Source organism: Triturus cristatus, chromosome 8 (assembly GCF_964204655.1).
Source record: "Triturus cristatus chromosome 8, aTriCri1.1, whole genome shotgun sequence".
NCBI classification, from domain to species: Eukaryota; Metazoa; Chordata; class Amphibia; order Caudata; family Salamandridae; genus Triturus; species Triturus cristatus.
This window is the reverse complement of record NC_140591.1, coordinates 1,562,240,117-1,562,259,213: the sequence shown is the minus strand read 5'-3', so window position 1 is coordinate 1,562,259,213 and position 19,097 is coordinate 1,562,240,117. Positions and strand designations below refer to the sequence as shown.

The 19,097-nt window shown below is 47.4% G+C and overlaps 1 protein-coding gene across 1 annotated transcript; it reads right to left on the bottom strand.

Annotated features, from left to right (window-relative positions):
- Positions 1 to 374: 374 nt before the first annotated feature.
- Positions 375 to 1,313, bottom strand: LOC146806146 (olfactory receptor 52K2-like). The gene has a single exon (XM_085623867.1). The coding sequence runs from the start codon at positions 1,311 to 1,313 to the stop codon at positions 375 to 377; it is 939 nt and encodes a 312-aa protein (XP_085479993.1).
- Positions 1,314 to 19,097: the final 17,784 nt, after the last annotated feature.

The window sequence follows — 19,097 nt, the reverse complement described above, 5'->3', positions numbered from 1 at the left end:
AACGATTGCTATCCATCAAGGTTGCAGTGTCAGAAAGTATCCATTCAATCCGAAAGCCTCAGGAGGGAAAACAATTAGGCAACTTATACTGGAGTCTAAAGCAAAAAGCATTTGTTTCATATTGAAAGCAAAGCAAATCTAGAATCATGTTTTTTTTCAATATATGTTTTAGCTGTCTCATAAACTGAAGCTGGTACATTGCTAGATCGGTCACAAATGAGTTTTTGAAGAGAACTTATCCTCATCTACCAGTTCAAAGACACAGTAGAATGTGGTGAAAATGCTACAATACTACTGCCTATTTAAGGTCAGAGTAAATTTACTGGGATGGTCTTGTTCAAGTGAGTTCGATATAGATGATATATCAGACTAGGCTAGTTTGAGAAATAGGCCTTCAGAATTCTTTCTCTAATCTGCTTTGTTTTAACACCATAAATGATTGGGTTTAGCATTGGTGGTCCCATCAGGTAGCAGGTGGCCAGCAAAATGTGAATATGAATCGGGACGTTATGGCCAAACCTATGTACAGCAGAGGATAGCACAACTGGAATGTAAAATACTAAGATTGCCCCAATATGTGCTGCACAGGTGCCAATCGCTCTCATGCGTTTGTCTATTGATGCAAGTCTAAAGACAGCCCGAAGTATCAGGACATAAGATACAGCAATAAACATCAAGTCTAACGCGACAACAAACAAGACTGTGGCCATCCCATAGATATTATTGAAAGTTACATCAGCACAAACCAGCTTCAGTATAGCCATGTGTTCACAGTATGAATGCTGGACTGTAACAGAATTACAAAAGGGCAACCGTGTCACCAGAAAGGGCAATGGAATGACTGCAGCAACTGCTCGAGCTAGAGCTGCTAGTCCTATTTTAATAATGACCAGATTGGTCAGGATGCTCTTGTATCTCAGCGGATTGCATATAGCAACATAGCGGTCAAAGGCCATGGCCAAAAGCACGGATGATTCCATCATAGCGAAGGAATGGATAAAGAACATCTGGGTGAGGCAGCCATGAAAAGAAATTTCTCTGGAATCAAACCAAAGGATGCCAAGCATTTTGGGCATTGTTGAAGTGGATAATATTAGGTCAATGGTGGACAACATACAAAGAAAAAGGTACATGGGTTCATGAAGTTTAGGCTCTATTTTGATAATGACCAAAATCATCAAATTCCCCAGACAGGCAATGATGTACCCTGAGCAATAGGGAATTGTGATCCAAACGTAGAGGGGTTCAAGACCAGGAATACCCAACAGAAAGAATGCAGTGGGAGTGGAGTTGCTGAAGTTGAATTCACCCATGGTTCCCTCTTGTGGTTGCCAATGAACTCTGCTTGTTAATTTCTTTCCTTTGACAAACGGAAAAAACAGTGTCAAAAGTATGAAAACAAACTGTAGATCTAAAATACTTTCATAATCTTTTTGAATAATTTTGTAAATCCCACAATTTATTGTCACTAGATGAACTGGAAAATAATTTTCAATGAGGATTAGCGAACTAGTAAGCCTAACTGAGCAGAGTTACCTGGAGGTTCACATGTCACATGCTCAGCACCCACCTGCATTATGGAAACAAGGGATTACCACAGGTCATGAGATATTCCAAAATTATCAACATAATGAATACATTAGTAGAGAGGCACAGATGACCATGTTACGATGGAGTATATTTGTCTCTTAAAACACAAATTCATCTGGCGCATTTCAGGTGTTGTTAAAGCAGCCCAATAACCCTCACCCAAATATGATTCAGTTGTGTCAGATTTAAAATACAATGCCTACAAAGAGGTTATTTATTTAAGGTCAAAGTTGGGCAGGACAGTAACATGATGAATACAGTGTACACAGTAGCTTTAGTCTCTGATAGAACAGATTACACTAGTGTAAAACTGTATACCCCTAACAGACATGAAGGAGTCCTTGGGCTTAATGACAATAGCAAAGACCCCCACCCCTAGCATCCCCTGTTGCAGCTATGGTTTGGAACAACAAAGGCAATACACATTATGTAATTATGTGAAACTGTCTATTGTAGGTCTGTTTTAGAGTATGGCAGACTACCAGCAAAAACAGTAAATTAGTGGCGGCACCACCTCTATAATACCTGGGGCTGGTGGCCTCTCACATTAGAGGCAGAGAACCACATTTTTATTCAACTGCAGCAGCCTCCACAAGAATAACTGAAGGCTCCACAGGTGACACAGTCAGTTGCTGCTTATATAAACTACCCCTTATCACTCCCTAGCCTCTTGTCAAACACTTGGTTCTTCCCAATGATTTCACCCCTTGTGCCATTTGGACTGCAAATCCTGTTCTTTCCCTGTCACCTTCATAAGTGCAGTCCCAATTGTTCTATTTCTCCCTGAATCGAGGTGTCATTTGCCCTCCTTTTCCATGATTCTGGTCCCTAATTTCCCACCACACCCTTGACTCACCCCCTGACTCTACCCCTTTAACAGCCAGTCAACCTGGTACCTTATGTGTCTTTGAAATATTCACCCAAAATGGTGATATGTTGCCAGGCCCCAGTTTCTAAGACCCAAATTTACTTAGAGTTGGTGCAATGCAGCAAGACAACTTGCTGCACTGCGCAAAATGGAGAGAGCAAGCATATGCCATATTTACTGACTGTTAGTCCAGTTGTCCATAAGGTGGGCTTCCTCCAAACATTTAGCCTGCTTACCTCCTGTTTTTGCTAACTCTTTTTGTTGGCCTGAGCACGTTACCACTGCTGACCAGTGCTAAAGTGCGTCTGCTCTTCTCTAAACATGGTAACATTGGTGTGTACACAATTGGCATATTTAATTTACTTGTAAGTTCCTTGTAAAGTGGTATACCATATAACCAGGGCCTGTAATTGAAATGCCTCTTATGGGCCTGCAGCAGTGATTGTGCTACACTCACAAGTAGCTAAACATGGCTTAGGCCTGCCACTTCAGAGCCTTTATATGCAGTTTTACAATACATCTACTCCATTGGGTGTTAGATAGCTTAGTGGCGCTCAATTGACAGTCACATTCAAATATTTATCGCAAAGGTTCTCACCCACGGTGCTCTCAAAAAGAGGGGAGAAACACCCCACTCCCCCAAATCCTCTGATTGATCATCACTGTTCGATAGTATGAGGCACAACAATTGCATCATGGTTTAATATACAGTACAGTATGTAAAACAAAGAAAAAAATTCTTGTTGATATAGATTTATTTGTTCGGTACTTGGAACTCTTCTTTAGGCAATCTTGTGTGCTTTAGCCAACACGTGTTTTGTCGTATTTGGAGAGGTATCCCACGACTTTCTCAATGCTAAAACAATAGAAATAACTAACGTTGCAAAATTGTTTGCAGATCTTGAATTAATTAGTAAGCAATTTCCCGATAGAAGTTTAGGCACAGCTACATCCCAAACTGCTGAATATAATTACACCAAATTTGGCAAAAATATAGCTGTTGGTCCAGCAAGCGACATTTTTGATTAGTTGTGGAGTTATTTAAAGAAATTTCCAGTTGTATATCTAGGGACGCAGAGGCTCCACAACCCCTCCAGACCTCATGTTGAGGTCTTATTGGCTTCCAACACTTCAAATCAAGAAGTGTTAGCAGCCATCTTGTGACCCGATTGAACCAAGTCACTGAACAAAAGGTAAAAAAAAGAAAAGGGGACAGGGTAAAAACACCCTGATCCCCTAGGACCGCCACCTCCCTGAGGCTTTTCTTAAAGGAATGCGGGAACGCCGTGCAGACCCCCCTCACAGCCCAGGGGACCACCTCCTCCCCAGGGCTTTTGAAAATTTGAATGCGGTCACTCAGTTGAACCGAGCCAATGAAAAAAAGTAAAAAAAAGAAAAGGGGGCGGAGTAGAAATACCCTGGCCCCCTAAAACCACCATCTACCCGGGGCTTTTCATAAACAATGCTCTTGCTTTCTAGAAGCTAACCAGAATTGCGTTTGAACAGAATGAGCTGCATGTTCAGCAGCTCCCTCTGTTCAAAAGCAATGCCAGCTCCTACAGGACATGGGGAGCCAGCAGGGCCTTGGGCTCCCCTCACAGTCCCAGTGGAGAGTGGGTGCCCTGGTGGCACCGACTTTACACTGCCAGACCCAAGGGGATAGGTTTTCGGCTCAGGAGGAGGGCCTTGCAGCCCCATCTTTAAATGGGCAGGCTCTGGGGTTTGTGGCCCCCGGGGCTAAAATCAGCCTGGGGATGGGGGGCACGTTGCCCTATCCCTTTATTTAAAATGATATATTGTTTTTTAAATGCCGGGCCCGAGGGATGGGATCCCGCAATGGGGTCCCCGGGGCTGACAATGGCATGGGGAGGGTGACTGCACGCCACTCTCCCCATGCAAAAAAGGCCTGGAGTGGGGGATGGGGTCCCCAGGGCCGAAATCGGTCCAGGGAAGGGTGCCTCATGGCCACCCTTCCCTAATAATGGTTTTTAAAAAGAAGCACCGACAAGTCGCCGGAGGGAAGCCCTCTTTCTGCACCACTCTGCAAACTTGCCTCCTGGTGCACTACTAGTTGTGGAATGAATTCCACTTGGATGCTGAGGGTCCTTGTGGGCCAAGAAGTCCTCCTAGTGCCTCCTGTAAGTCCTACACAGTGGGACCACCGAGAGCTGGTCAGAGGCCCAGCCCCCTTACTCCACCACTGTGCAAAAGTGATTCTTACTTCACTGAAAAAACAAAGGTTACAGGGACATTATAGTTAGGAATAAGCATTAAAAAAACTAAGAAATTCACTGAAAAAAACCAAAGGGTACTGGGACATTATAGTTAGGAAATGGAATTAAAAAAACTTTTGAAATTCACTGAAAAAAACAAGGGATGTATAGGCTATAGTTAGGTTTAGGTTTCACTCATGCAAAACTAGTGAAATTCAGCTGTTATTGCTACGTGAGCTAACTATAACTCATGCACCCACAATGCACTGCTTATGCCCTCATATATTACATCACTCATGACATGGTCAGTGATGTCATCAGTTATGTCACTGACCATGTCATAAATGATGTAATATGTAACGTCATCAGCAGTGCATTGCGGGGGCGCGAGTTATAGTTAGCTGAACTAACTATAACGCCGGAATTTCTATGGTTTTGTACAAGTGAAATGTCCAACTAACTATAACATTCCTGAAACCTATGGTTTTTTCAGTTAATTTCTATGGTTTTTTAAATGCTAAATTCTAACTATAACGTGCCTGAAACCTATGGTTTTTTTCTGTGAATTTCTATGGTTTTTTAAATGCTAATTTCTAACTATAACGTGCCTGAAACCTATGGGTTTTCCAGTGAATTCCAAAGGCTTTTTAAATGAAAAACACTACCACCAGCACTTCCCCCTACACTGCCCGAACACCACTGCACTGCCCTAAACACTGAAACACCACCCCAGTACTACTCCCTACACTGCCCGAGCACCACTGACCTAAACCCTGAAACACCAGCCCCAGTAAGAGCCCCTCCACTGCCCAAACACCACTGCACTGCCCTAAACCCTAAAACACCACCCCCAGCACGACCCCCTACATTACCCAAACACCACTGCTCTGCTGTAAACCCTAAAACACTACCCACAGTACGACCCCCTACACTATTCAAACACCACTGCACTGCCCTAAACCTTAAAACACTACCGGCAGCACGACCCCCTGCACTACAAAAACACCACTGCACTGCCCTAAACCCTAAATCTACCCCCAGCATGACCCCCTACACAACCCAAACACCACTGCACTACCCTAAACCCTAAATCTACCCCCAGCATGACCCCCTACAATACCCAGACACCACTGCACTACCCTAAACCCTAGATCTTCCCTCAGCACGACCCCCTACACTACCCAAACACCACTGCACTGCCCTAAACCCTAAAACACTACCCCAGCACGACCCCTACACTACCCAAACACCACTGCACTGTCCTAAACCCTAAAACACTACCCCCAGCACGACCCTCTACACTACACAAACACCACTGCACTACCCTAAACCCTAAAACACTACCCCCAGCACGACCCTCTACACTACACAAACACCACTGCACTACCCTAAACCCTAAAACACTACCCTCAGCACGACCCCTACACTACCCAAACACCACTGCACTACCCTAAACCCTAGAAAAGTAACCACCACCCCATGCCCAATCCCCCTTACCTCTCACTCCTCGTGGTTCCTCTCTCCTCGTGGTTCCTGCTTCATGTCGTCTCTGAGGGGCGGTGCACGTCGTTGCGAGGAAACGTAACAGCCTCTGTTTCCTTAAAACAACGTGGATCGTCTACATTGTTTTAGAACTCATGGTCATTTACCATACTTACCTTTACAACAAAATTCATTGTAAAGGCATGCGTGGCAAATGACCATGCGTTATAAAAAATTGCGTAGTAATGACTTTGCAATGTACAACGCATGTGTTGTAATGCATGCGTTGTGATGGTATTGCAAAGTAAAAAAGTCGTTGTAACGGCTGTTTACCGATCTAAGCTGGTCCCTGTTCTTCAGTGAGTCGTTTATTTGATAAATTAGGAGGAAGGAATGTGTTATTTTTACTGAAAAGTGCATTCCCGGCTGTTGTATTGTGAAAGTGTCCGCGTGGCATGGTTTCACTTCCTGTCAGAGAGTGGAAGAGTCTGTTTGGATCTAAAGGGGTTCTGCTGTTCGACGGGGCCGGCGCTACACGTCATCAGAAAACACAGCTAATGGAAAGCGTTGTCCCAGAAGTGTGGAGCAGTGCCATGAGAGGTCAACAAGTATGCGTCCCACCGCAGTATGACCGTACCGCGTGACCCATGTGCCGCCTCCAGTGTACGGAAGGCAGAATCGGCATCCATCGCAGGTCCTCTTGAAGACCGTTGTAGCACTAATTCTACATTTTGGAACTAGGGCATTTTAACCTTGTTGTTCCTTACAAAGAGAAGATCCTGTGTTATTCATTGCCCTCGTTACCTTTTCTGTGGGTAGTGGTGCTTATCACTTCACTGCCCCGCCGGTGCCCACGACTGGGCTCCCCACCTCGCGTGCCATCTGCAGGGCCTCTGCCCTCGGATCACTGGTTTCGATTTCTGGAGTGGCAACATAAACAGTTGCTCCCAAAGGACTAGCCTGAACACTTATGTGAATATCTCCTGCACCCGCATTCCGCGGAAATTCTTTCCTAACTCTCCCACGTCGACGACAATGTCATAATAGCACGGCTCTGCTCGTGACACGTATGACGTCATAGGAGCCATAAGAATACCTCATCGGCGTGCTGACGTCAGTTCCTCCCATTTTTCCCGTGCCACCGAGGTAAACAGGTGGACCGACACATTTTCACATGTATTCATAGTTTACTAAATATATATATATATATATATATATTTATTTCAAAGGACTCCCGGTCTGAAGGTGCACTCGCAAGCAGTCAATTGACGGCACCGGCTTCACCTCTACAAGATTAAAATCACTTCGCCTTACGCGTTTCAGAGCGTTTCTGCTCCTTGTTCACAGGCATCTTCCTACGTGACACAGCAGGCAGTCAGGGAGGCTTTTCACAGCGTGCTCTTTAATACGCCCTCCAGTGGGCAGCAGGTGACAACAGCTAATATTGCATGCTGGTATTTGTGGTTTGTACATGTCCTTTAGTGGGTTACAAACCCCCCTGATCCATTCATTACCTTCAGTAGGTCCTGCTTTTCACTTTATTCAGGAAAGTATTCTACCCTCCAGTGGGTTACTCATGAAGGAGTCGCCGCATTCTGTGTTTGAAGTCCGATTTACTGCTTGCCCCATGTGAAGACTTTGAAGGGTTCAGTGTCTCTGGGGTCCCGCATTCTGGGCCAGGCGGTGCAACCTTCGCGGCTGAGTCTGCCGCATATCATATTTATTTCAAAGGACTCCCGGTCTGAAGGTGCACTCGCAAGCAGTCAATTGACGGCACCGGCTTCACCTCTACAAGATTAAAATCACTTCGCCTTACGCGTTTCAGAGCGTTTCTGCTCCTTGTTCACAGGCATCTTCCTACGTGACACAGCAGGCAGTCAGGGAGGCTTTTCACAGCGTGCTCTTTAATACGCCCTCCAGTGGGCAGCAGGTGACAACAGCTAATATTGCATGCTGGTATTTGTGGTTTGTACATGTCCTTTAGTGGGTTACAAACCCCCCTGATCCATTCATTACCTTCAGTAGGTCCTGCTTTTCACTTTATTCAGGAAAGTATTCTACCCTCCAGTGGGTTACTCATGAAGGAGTCGCCGCATTCTGTGTTTGAAGTCCGATTTACTGCTTGCCCCATGTGAAGACTTTGAAGGGTTCAGTGTCTCTGGGGTCCCGCATTCTGGGCCAGGCGGTGCAACCTTCGCGGCTGAGTCTGCCGCATATCATATTTATTTCAAAGGACTCCCGGTCTGAAGGTGCACTCGCAAGCAGTCAATTGATGGCACCGGCTTCACCTCTACAAGATTAAAATCACTTCGCCTTACGCGTTTCAGAGCGTTTCTGCTCCTTGTTCACAGGCATCTTCCTACGTGACACAGCAGGCAGTCAGGGAGGCTTTTCACAGCGTGCTCTTTAATACGCCCTCCAGTGGGCAGCAGGTGACAACAGCTAATATTGCATGCTGGTATTTGTGGTTTGTACATGTCCTTTAGTGGGTTACAAACCCCCCTGATCCATTCATTACCTTCAGTAGGTCCTGCTTTTCACTTTATTCAGGAAAGTATTCTACCCTCCAGTGGGTTACTCATGAAGGAGTCGCCGCATTCTGTGTTTGAAGTCCGATTTACTGCTTGCCCCATGTGAAGACTTTGAAGGGTTCAGTGTCTCTGGGGTCCCGCATTCTGGGCCAGGCGGTGCAACCTTTGCGGCTGAGTCTGCCGCATATCATATTTATTTCAAAGGACTCCCGGTCTGAAGGTGCACTCGCAAGCAGTCAATTGACGGCACCGGCTTCACCTCTACAAGATTAAAATCACTTCGCCTTACGCGTTTCAGAGCGTTTCTGCTCCTTGTTCACAGGCATCTTCCTACGTGACACAGCAGGCAGTCAGGGAGGCTTTTCACAGCGTGCTCTTTAATACGCCCTCCAGTGGGCAGCAGGTGACAACAGCTAATATTGCATGCTGGTATTTGTGGTTTGTACATGTCCTTTAGTGGGTTACAAACCCCCCTGATCCATTCATTACCTTCAGTAGGTCCTGCTTTTCACTTTATTCAGGAAAGTATTCTACCCTCCAGTGGGTTACTCATGAAGGAGTCGCCGCATTCTGTGTTTGAAGTCCGATTTACTGCTTGCCCCATGTGAAGACTTTGAAGGGTTCAGTGTCTCTGGGGTCCCGCATTCTGGGCCAGGCGGTGCAACCTTCGCGGCTGAGTCTGCCGCATATCATATTTATTTCAAAGGACTCCCGGTCTGAAGGTGCACTCGCAAGCAGTCAATTGACGGCACCGGCTTCACCTCTACAAGATTAAAATCACTTCGCCTTACGCGTTTCAGAGCGTTTCTGCTCCTTGTTCACAGGCATCTTCCTACGTGACACAGCAGGCAGTCAGGGAGGCTTTTCACAGCGTGCTCTTTAATACGTCCTCCAGTGGGCAGCAGGTGACAACAGCTAATATTGCATGCTGGTATTTGTGGTTTGTATATGTCCTTTAGTGGGTTACAAACCCCCCTGATCCATTCATTACCTTCAGTAGGTCCTGCTTTTCACTTTATTCAGGAAAGTATTCTACCCTCCAGTGGGTTACTCATGAAGGAGTCGCCGCATTCTGTGTTTGAAGTCCGATTTACTGCTTGCCCCATGTGAAGACTTTGAAGGGTTCAGTGTCTCTGGGGTCCCGCATTCTGGGCCAGGCGGTGCAACCTTCGCGGCTGAGTCTGCCGCATATCATATTTATTTCAAAGGACTCCCGGTCTGAAGGTGCACTCGCAAGCAGTCAATTGACGGCACCGGCTTCACCTCTACAAGATTAAAATCACTTCGCCTTACGCGTTTCAGAGCGTTTCTGCTCCTCGTTCACAGGCATCTTCCTACGTGACACAGCAGGCAGTCAGGGAGGCTTTTCACAGCGTGCTCTTTAATACGCCCTCCAGTGGGCAGCAGGTGACAACAGCTAATATTGCATGCTGGTATTTGTGGTTTGTACATGTCCTTTAGTGGGTTACAAACCCCCCTGATCCATTCATTACCTTCAGTAGGTCCTGCTTTTCACTTTATTCAGGAAAGTATTCTACCCTCCAGTGGGTTACTCATGAAGGAGTCGCCGCATTCTGTGTTTGAAGTCCGATTTACTGCTTGCCCCATGTGAAGACTTTGAAGGGTTCAGTGTCTCTGGGGTCCCGCATTCTGGGCCAGGCGGTGCAACCTTCGCGGCTGAGTCTGCCGCATATCATATTTATTTCAAAGGACTCCCGGTCTGAAGGTGCACTCGCAAGCAGTCAATTGACGGCACCGGCTTCACCTCTACAAGATTAAAATCGCTTCGCCTTACGCGTTTCAGAGCGTTTCTGCTCCTTGTTCACAGGCATCTTCCTACGTGACACAGCAGGCAGTCAGGGAGGCTTTTCACAGCGTGCTCTTTAATACGCCCTCCAGTGGGCAGCAGGTGACAACAGCTAATATTGCATGCTGGTATTTGTGGTTTGTACATGTCCTTTAGTGGGTTACAAACCCCCCTGATCCATTCATTACCTTCAGTAGGTCCTGCTTTTCACTTTATTCAGGAAAGTATTCTACCCTCCAGTGGGTTACTCATGAAGGAGTCGCCGCATTCTGTGTTTGAAGTCCGATTTACTGCTTGCCCCATGTGAAGACTTCGAAGGGTTCAGTGTCTCTGGGGTCCCGCATTCTGGGCCAGGCGGTGCAACCTTCGCGGCTGAGTCTGCCGCATATCATATTTATTTCAAAGGACTCCCGGTCTGAAGGTGCACTCGCAAGCAGTCAGTTGACGGCACCGGCTTCACCTCTACAAGATTAAAATCACTTCGCCTTACGCGTTTCAGAGCGTAAATATGATATGCGGCAGACTCAGCCACGAAGGTTGCACCGCCTGGCCCAGAATGCGGGACCCCAGAGACACTGAACCCTTCGAAGTCTTCACATGGGGCAAGCAGTAAATCGGACTTCAAACACAGAATGCGGCGGCTCCTTCATGAGTAACCCACTGGAGGGTAGAATACTTTCCTGAATAAAGTGAAAAGCAGGACCTACTGAAGGTAATGAATGGATCACGGGGGCTTGTAACCCACTAAAGGACATGTACAAACCACAAATACCAGCATGCAATATTAGCTGTTGTCACCTGCTGCCCACTGGAGGGCGTATTAAAGAGCACGCTGTGAAAAGCCTCCCTGACTGCCTGCTGTGTCACGTAGGAAGATGCCTGTGAACAAGGAGCAGAAACGCTCTGAAACGCGTAAGGCGAAGTGATTTTAATCTTGTAGAGGTGAAGCCGGTGCCGTCAATTGACTGCTTGCGAGTGCACCTTCAGACCGGGAGTCCTTTGAAATAAATATGATATGCGGCAGACTCAGCCGCGATGGTTGCACCGCCTGGCCCAGAATGCGGGACCCCAGAGACACTGAACCCTTCGAAGTCTTCACATGGGGCAAGCAGTAAATCGGACTTCAAACACAGAATGCGGCGACTCCTTCATGAGTAACCCACTGGAGGGTAGAATACTTTCCTGAATAAAGTGAAAAGCAGGACCTACTGAAGGTAATGAATGGATCACGGGGGCTTGTAACCCACTAAAGGACATGTACAAACCACAAATACCAGCATGCAATATTAGCTGTTGTCACCTGCTCCCCACTGGAGGGCGTATTAAAGAGCACGCTGTGAAAAGCCTCCCTGACTGCCTGCTGTGTCACGTAGGAAGATGCCTGTGAACAAGGAGCAGAAACGCTCTGAAACGCGTAAGGCGAAGCGATTTTAATCTTGTAGAGGTGAAGCCGGTGCCGTCAATTGACTGCTTGCGAGTGCACCTTCAGACCGGGAGTCCTTTGAAATAAATATGATATGCGGCAGACTCAGCCGCGAAGGTTGCACCGCCTGGCCCAGAATGCGGGACCCCAGAGACACTGAACCCTTCGAAGTCTTCACATGGGGCAAGCAGTAAATCGGACTTCAAACACAGAATGCGGCGACTCCTTCATGAGTAACCCACTGGAGGGTAGAATACTTTCCTGAATAAAGTGAAAAGCAGGACCTACTGAAGGTAATGAATGGATCACGGGGGCTTGTAACCCACTAAAGGACATGTACAAACCACAAATACCAGCATGCAATATTAGCTGTTGTCACCTGCTGCCCACTGGAGGGCGTATTAAAGAGCACGCTGTGAAAAGCCTCCCTGACTGCCTGCTGTGTCACGTAGGAAGATGCCTGTGAACAAGGAGCAGAAACGCTCTGAAACGCGTAAGGCGAAGCGATTTTAATCTTGTAGAGGTGAAGCCGGTGCCATCAATTGACTGCTTGCGAGTGCACCTTCAGACCGGGAGTCCTTTGAAATAAATATGATATGCGGCAGACTCAGCCGCGAAGGTTGCACCGCCTGGCCCAGAATGCGGGACCCCAGAGACACTGAACCCTTCGAAGTCTTCACATGGGGCAAGCAGTAAATCGGACTTCAAACACAGAATGCGGCGACTCCTTCATGAGTAACCCACTGGAGGGTAGAATACTTTCCTGAATAAAGTGAAAAGCAGGACCTACTGAAGGTAATGAATGGATCACGGGGGCTTGTAACCCACTAAAGGACATGTACAAACCACAAATACCAGCATGCAATATTAGCTGTTGTCACCTGCTGCCCACTGGAGGGCGTATTAAAGAGCACGCTGTGAAAAGCCTCCCTGACTGCCTGCTGTGTCACGTAGGAAGATGCCTGTGAACAAGGAGCAGAAACGCTCTGAAACGCGTAAGGCGAAGCGATTTTAATCTTGTAGAGGTGAAGCCGGTGCCGTCAATTGACTGCTTGCGAGTGCACCTTCAGACCGGGAGTCCTTTGAAATAAATATGATATGCGGCAGACTCAGCCGCGAAGGTTGCACCGCCTGGCCCAGAATGCGGGACCCCAGAGACACTGAACCCTTCGAAGTCTTCACATGGGGCAAGCAGTAAATCGGACTTCAAACACAGAATGCGGCGACTCCTTCATGAGTAACCCACTGGAGGGTAGAATACTTTCCTGAATAAAGTGAAAAGCAGGACCTACTGAAGGTAATGAATGGATCACGGGGGCTTGTAACCCACTAAAGGACATGTACAAACCACAAATACCAGCATGCAATATTAGCTGTTGTCACCTGCTGCCCACTGGAGGGCGTATTAAAGAGCACGCTGTGAAAAGCCTCCCTGACTGCCTGCTGTGTCACGTAGGAAGATGCCTGTGAACAAGGAGCAGAAACGCTCTGAAACGCGTAAGGCGAAGCGATTTTAATCTTGTAGAGGTGAAGCCGGTGCCGTCAATTGACTGCTTGCAAGTGCACCTTCAGACCGGGAGTCCTTTGAAATAAATATGATACGCGGCAGACTCAGCCGCGAAGGTTGCACCGCCTGGCCCAGAATGCGGGACCCCAGAGACACTGAACCCTTCGAAGTCTTCACATGGGGCAAGCAGTAAATCGGACTTCAAACACAGAATGCGGCGACTCCTTCATGAGTAACCCACTGGAGGGTAGAATACTTTCCTGAATAAAGTGAAAAGCAGGACCTACTGAAGGTAATGAATGGATCACGGGGGCTTGTAACCCACTAAAGGACATGTACAAACCACAAATACCAGCATGCAATATTAGCTGTTGTCACCTGCTGCCCACTGGAGGGCGTATTAAAGAGCACGCTGTGAAAAGCCTCCCTGACTGCCTGCTGTGTCACGTAGGAAGATGCCTGTGAACAAGGAGCAGAAACGCTCTGAAACGCGTAAGGCGAAGCGATTTTAATCTTGTAGAGGTGAAGCCGGTGCCGTCAATTGACTGCTTGCGAGTGCACCTTCAGACCGGGAGTCCTTTGAAATAAATATGATATGCGGCAGACTCAGCCGCGAAGGTTGCACCGCCTGGCCCAGAATGCGGGACCCCAGAGACACTGAACCCTTCGAAGTCTTCACATGGGGCAAGCAGTAAATCGGACTTCAAACACAGAATGCGGCGACTCCTTCATGAGTAACCCACTGGAGGGTAGAATACTTTCCTGAATAAAGTGAAAAGCAGGACCTACTGAAGGTAATGAATGGATCACGGGGGCTTGTAACCCACTAAAGGACATGTACAAACCACAAATACCAGCATGCAATATTAGCTGTTGTCACCTGCTGCCCACTGGAGGGCGTATTAAAGAGCACGCTGTGAAAAGCCTCCCTGACTGCCTGCTGTGTCACGTAGGAAGATGCCTGTGAACAAGGAGCAGAAACGCTCTGAAACGCGTAAGGCGAAGCGATTTTAATCTTGTAGAGGTGAAGCCGGTGCCGTCAATTGACTGCTTGCGAGTGCACCTTCAGACCGGGAGTCCTTTGAAATAAATATGATATGCGGCAGACTCAGCCGCGAAGGTTGCACCGCCTGGCCCAGAATGCGGGACCCCAGAGACACTGAACCCTTCGAAGTCTTCACATGGGGCAAGCAGTAAATCGGACTTCAAACACAGAATGCGGCGACTCCTTCATGAGTAACCCACTGGAGGGTAGAATACTTTCCTGAATAAAGTGAAAAGCAGGACCTACTGAAGGTAATGAATGGATCACGGGGGCTTGTAACCCACTAAAGGACATGTACAAACCACAAATACCAGCATGCAATATTAGCTGTTGTCACCTGCTGCCCACTGGAGGGCGTATTAAAGAGCACGCTGTGAAAAGCCTCCCTGACTGCCTGCTGTGTCACGTAGGAAGATGCCTGTGAACAAGGAGCAGAAACGCTCTGAAACGCGTAAGGCGAAGCGATTTTAATCTTGTAGAGGTGAAGCCGGTGCCGTCAATTGACTGCTTGCGAGTGCACCTTCAGACCGGGAGTCCTTTGAAATAAATATGATATGCGGCAGACTCAGCCACAAAGGTTGCACCGCCTGGCCCAGAATGCGGGACCCCAGAGACACTGAACCCTTCGAAGTCTTCACATGGGGCAAGCAGTAAATCGGACTTCAAACACAGAATGCGGCGACTCCTTCATGAGTAACCCACTGGAGGGTAGAATACTTTCCTGAATAAAGTGAAAAGCAGGACCTACTGAAGGTAATGAATGGATCACGGGGGCTTGTAACCCACTAAAGGACATGTACAAACCACAAATACCAGCATGCAATATTAGCTGTTGTCACCTGCTGCCCACTGGAGGGCGTATTAAAGAGCACGCTGTGAAAAGCCTCCATGACTGCCTGCTGTGTCACGTAGGAAGATGCCTGTGAACAAGGAGCAGAAACGCTCTGAAACGCGTAAGGCGAAGCGATTGTAATCTTGTAGAGGTGAAGCCGGTGCCGTCAATTGACTGCTTGCGAGTGCACCTTCAGACCGGGAGTCCTTTGAAATAAATATGATATGCGGCAGACTCAGCCGCGAAGGTTGCACCGCCTGGCCCAGAATGCGGGACCCCAGAGACACTGAACCCTTCGAAGTCTTCACATGGGGCAAGCAGTAAATCGGACTTCAAACACAGAATGCGGCGACTCCTTCATGAGTAACCCACTGGAGGGTAGAATACTTTCCTGAATAAAGTGAAAAGCAGGACCTACTGAAGGTAATGAATGGATCACGGGGGCTTGTAACCCACTAAAGGACATGTACAAACCACAAATACCAGCATGCAATATTAGCTGTTGTCACCTGCTGCCCACTGGAGGGCGTATTAAAGAGCACGCTGTGAAAAGCCTCCCTGACTGCCTGCTGTGTCACGTAGGAAGATGCCTGTGAACAAGGAGCAGAAACGCTCTGAAACGCGTAAGGCGAAGCGATTTTAATCTTGTAGAGGTGAAGCCGGTGCCGTCAATTGACTGCTTGCGAGTGCACCTTCAGACCGGGAGTCCTTTGAAATAAATATGATATACGGCAGACTCAGCCGCGAAGGTTGCACCGCCTGGCCCAGAATGCGGGACCCCAGAGACACTGAACCCTTCGAAGTCTTCACATGGGGCAAGCAGTAAATCGGACTTCAAACACAGAATGCGGCGACTCCTTCATGAGTAACCCACTGGAGGGTAGAATACTTTCCTGAATAAAGTGAAAAGCAGGACCTATTGAAGGTAATGAATTTATCTCGGGGGCTTGTAACCCACTAAAGGACATGTACAAACCACAAATACCAGTATGCAATATTAGCTGTTGTCACCTGCTGCCCACTGGAGGGCGTATTAAAGAGCACGCTGTGAAAAGCCTCCCTGACTGCCTGCTGTGTCACGTAGGAAGATGCCTGTGAACAAGGAGCAGAAACGCTCTGAAACGCGTAAGGCGAAGCGATTTTAATCTTGTAGAGGTGAAGCCGGTGCCGTCAATTGACTGCTTGCGAGTGCACCTTCAGACCGGGAGTCCTTTGAAATAAATATGATATGCGGCAGACTCAGCCGTGAAGGTTGCACCGCCTGGCCCAGAATGCGGGACCCCAGAGACACTGAACCCTTCGAAGTCTTCACATGGGGCAAGCAGTAAATCGGACTTCAAACACAGAATGCGGCGACTCCTTCATGAGTAACCCACTGGAGGGTAGAATACTTTCCTGAATAAAGTGAAAAGCAGGACCTACTGAAGGTAATGAATGGATCACGGGGGCTTGTAACCCACTAAAGGACATGTACAAACCACAAATACCAGCATGCAATATTAGCTGTTGTCACCTGCTGCCCACTGGAGGGCGTATTAAAGAGCACGCTGTGAAAAGCCTCCCTGACTGCCTGCTGTGTCACGTAGGAAGATGCCTGTGAACAAGGAGCAGAAACGCTCTGAAACGCGTAAGGCGAAGCGATTTTAATCTTGTAGAGGTGAAGCCGGTGCCGTCAATTGACTGCTTGCGAGTGCACCTTCAGACCGGGAGTCCTTTGAAATAAATATGATATGCGGCAGACTCAGCCGCGAAGGTTGCACCGCCTGGCCCAGAATGCGGGACCCCAGAGACACTGAACCCTTCGAAGTCTTCACATGGGGCAAGCAGTAAATCGGACTTCAAACACAGAATGCGGCGACTCCTTCATGAGTAACCCACTGGAGGGTAGAATACTTTCCTGAATAAAGTGAAAAGCAGGACCTACTGAAGGTAATGAATGGATCACGGGGGCTTGTAACCCACTAAAGGACATGTACAAACCACAAATACCAGCATGCAATATTAGCTGTTGTCACCGGCTGCCCACTGGAGGGCGTATTAAAGAGCACGCTGTGAAAAGCCTCCCTGACTGCCTGCTGTGTCACGTAGGAAGATGCCTGTGAACAAGGAGCAGAAACGCTCTGAAACGCGTAAGGCGAAGCGATTTTAATCTTGTAGAGGTGAAGCCGGTGCCGTCAATTGACTGCTTGCGAGTGCACCTTCAGACCGGGAGTCCTTTGAAATAAATATGATATGCGGCAGACTCAGCCGCGAAGGTTGCACCGCCTGGCCCAGAATGCGGGATCCCAGAGACACTGAACCCTTCGAAGTCTTCACATGGGGCAAGCAATAAATCGGACTTCAAACACAGAATGGGGCGACTCCTTCATGAGTAACCCACTGGAGGGTAGAATACTTTCCTGAATAAAGTGAAAAGCAGGACCTACTGAAGGTAATGAATGGATCACGGGGGCTTGTAACCCACTAAAGGACATGTACAAACCACAAATACCAGCATGCAATATTAGCTGTTGTCACCTGCTGCCCACTGGAGGGCGTATTAAAGAGCACGCTGTGAAAAGCCTCCCTGACTGCCTGCTGTGTCACGTAGGAAGATGCCTGTGAACAAGGAGCAGAAACGCTCTGAAACGCGTAAGGCGAAGCGATTTTAATCTTGTAGAGGTGAAGCCGGTGCCGTCAATTGACTGCTTGCGAGTGCACCTTCAGACCGGGAGTCCTTTGAAATAAATATGATATGCGGCAGACTCAGCCGCGAAGGTTGCACCGCCTGGCCCAGAATGCGGGACCCCAGAGACACTGAACCCTTCGAAGTCTTCACATGGGGCAAGCAGTAAATCGGACTTCAAACACAGAATGCGGCGACTCCTTCATGAGTAACCCACTGGAGGGTAGAATACTTTCCTGAATAAAGTGAAAAGCAGGACCTACTGAAGGTAATGAATGGATCACGGGGGCTTGTAACCCACTAAAGGACATGTACAAACCACAAATACCAGCATGCAATATTAGCTGTTGTCACCTGCTGCCCACTGGAGGGCGTATTAAAGAGCACGCTGTGAAAAGCCTCCCTGACTGCCTGCTGTGTCACGTAGGAAGATGCCTGTGAACAAGGAGCAGAAACGCTCTGAAACGCGTAAGGCGAAGCGATTTTAATCTTGTAGAGGTGAAGCTGGTGCCGTCAATTGACTGCTTGCGAGTGCACCTTCAGACCGGGAGTCCTTTGAAATAAATATATATATATATATATATATATATATATATATATATATATATATATATATATATATATATATATTCACTGAAAAAACCATAGGTTTCATGCACGTTATAGTTAGGAATTGGCATTTAAAAAACCTTTGAAATTCACAGAAAAAACCAAAGGTTTCAGTCAGGGGCATTATAGTTAGGAATTGGCATTTAAAAAACCTTAGATGTCATCAGTGATGTCCTTTGAGATGTCATCAGTGATGTCATCAGTGATGTCACTGACCATGTCATGAGTGATGTAATATGTGACGTCATCAGCAGTGCATTGCGGGGGCGCGAATTATAGTTAGCTGAACTAACTATAACAGGGGAATTTCTAGGGTTTTGTACGAGGGAAATGTCCAGCTAACTATAACGCCCCTGAAACCTATGGTTTTTTCAGTGAATTTCTAAGGTTTTTTAAATGCCAATTGCTAACTATAACGCCCCTGAAACCTTTGGTTTTTTCAGTGAATTTCAAAGGTTTTTTAAATGCCAATTCCTAACTATAATGTGCATGAAAATTATGTTTTTTTTAGTGAATTTCAAAGGT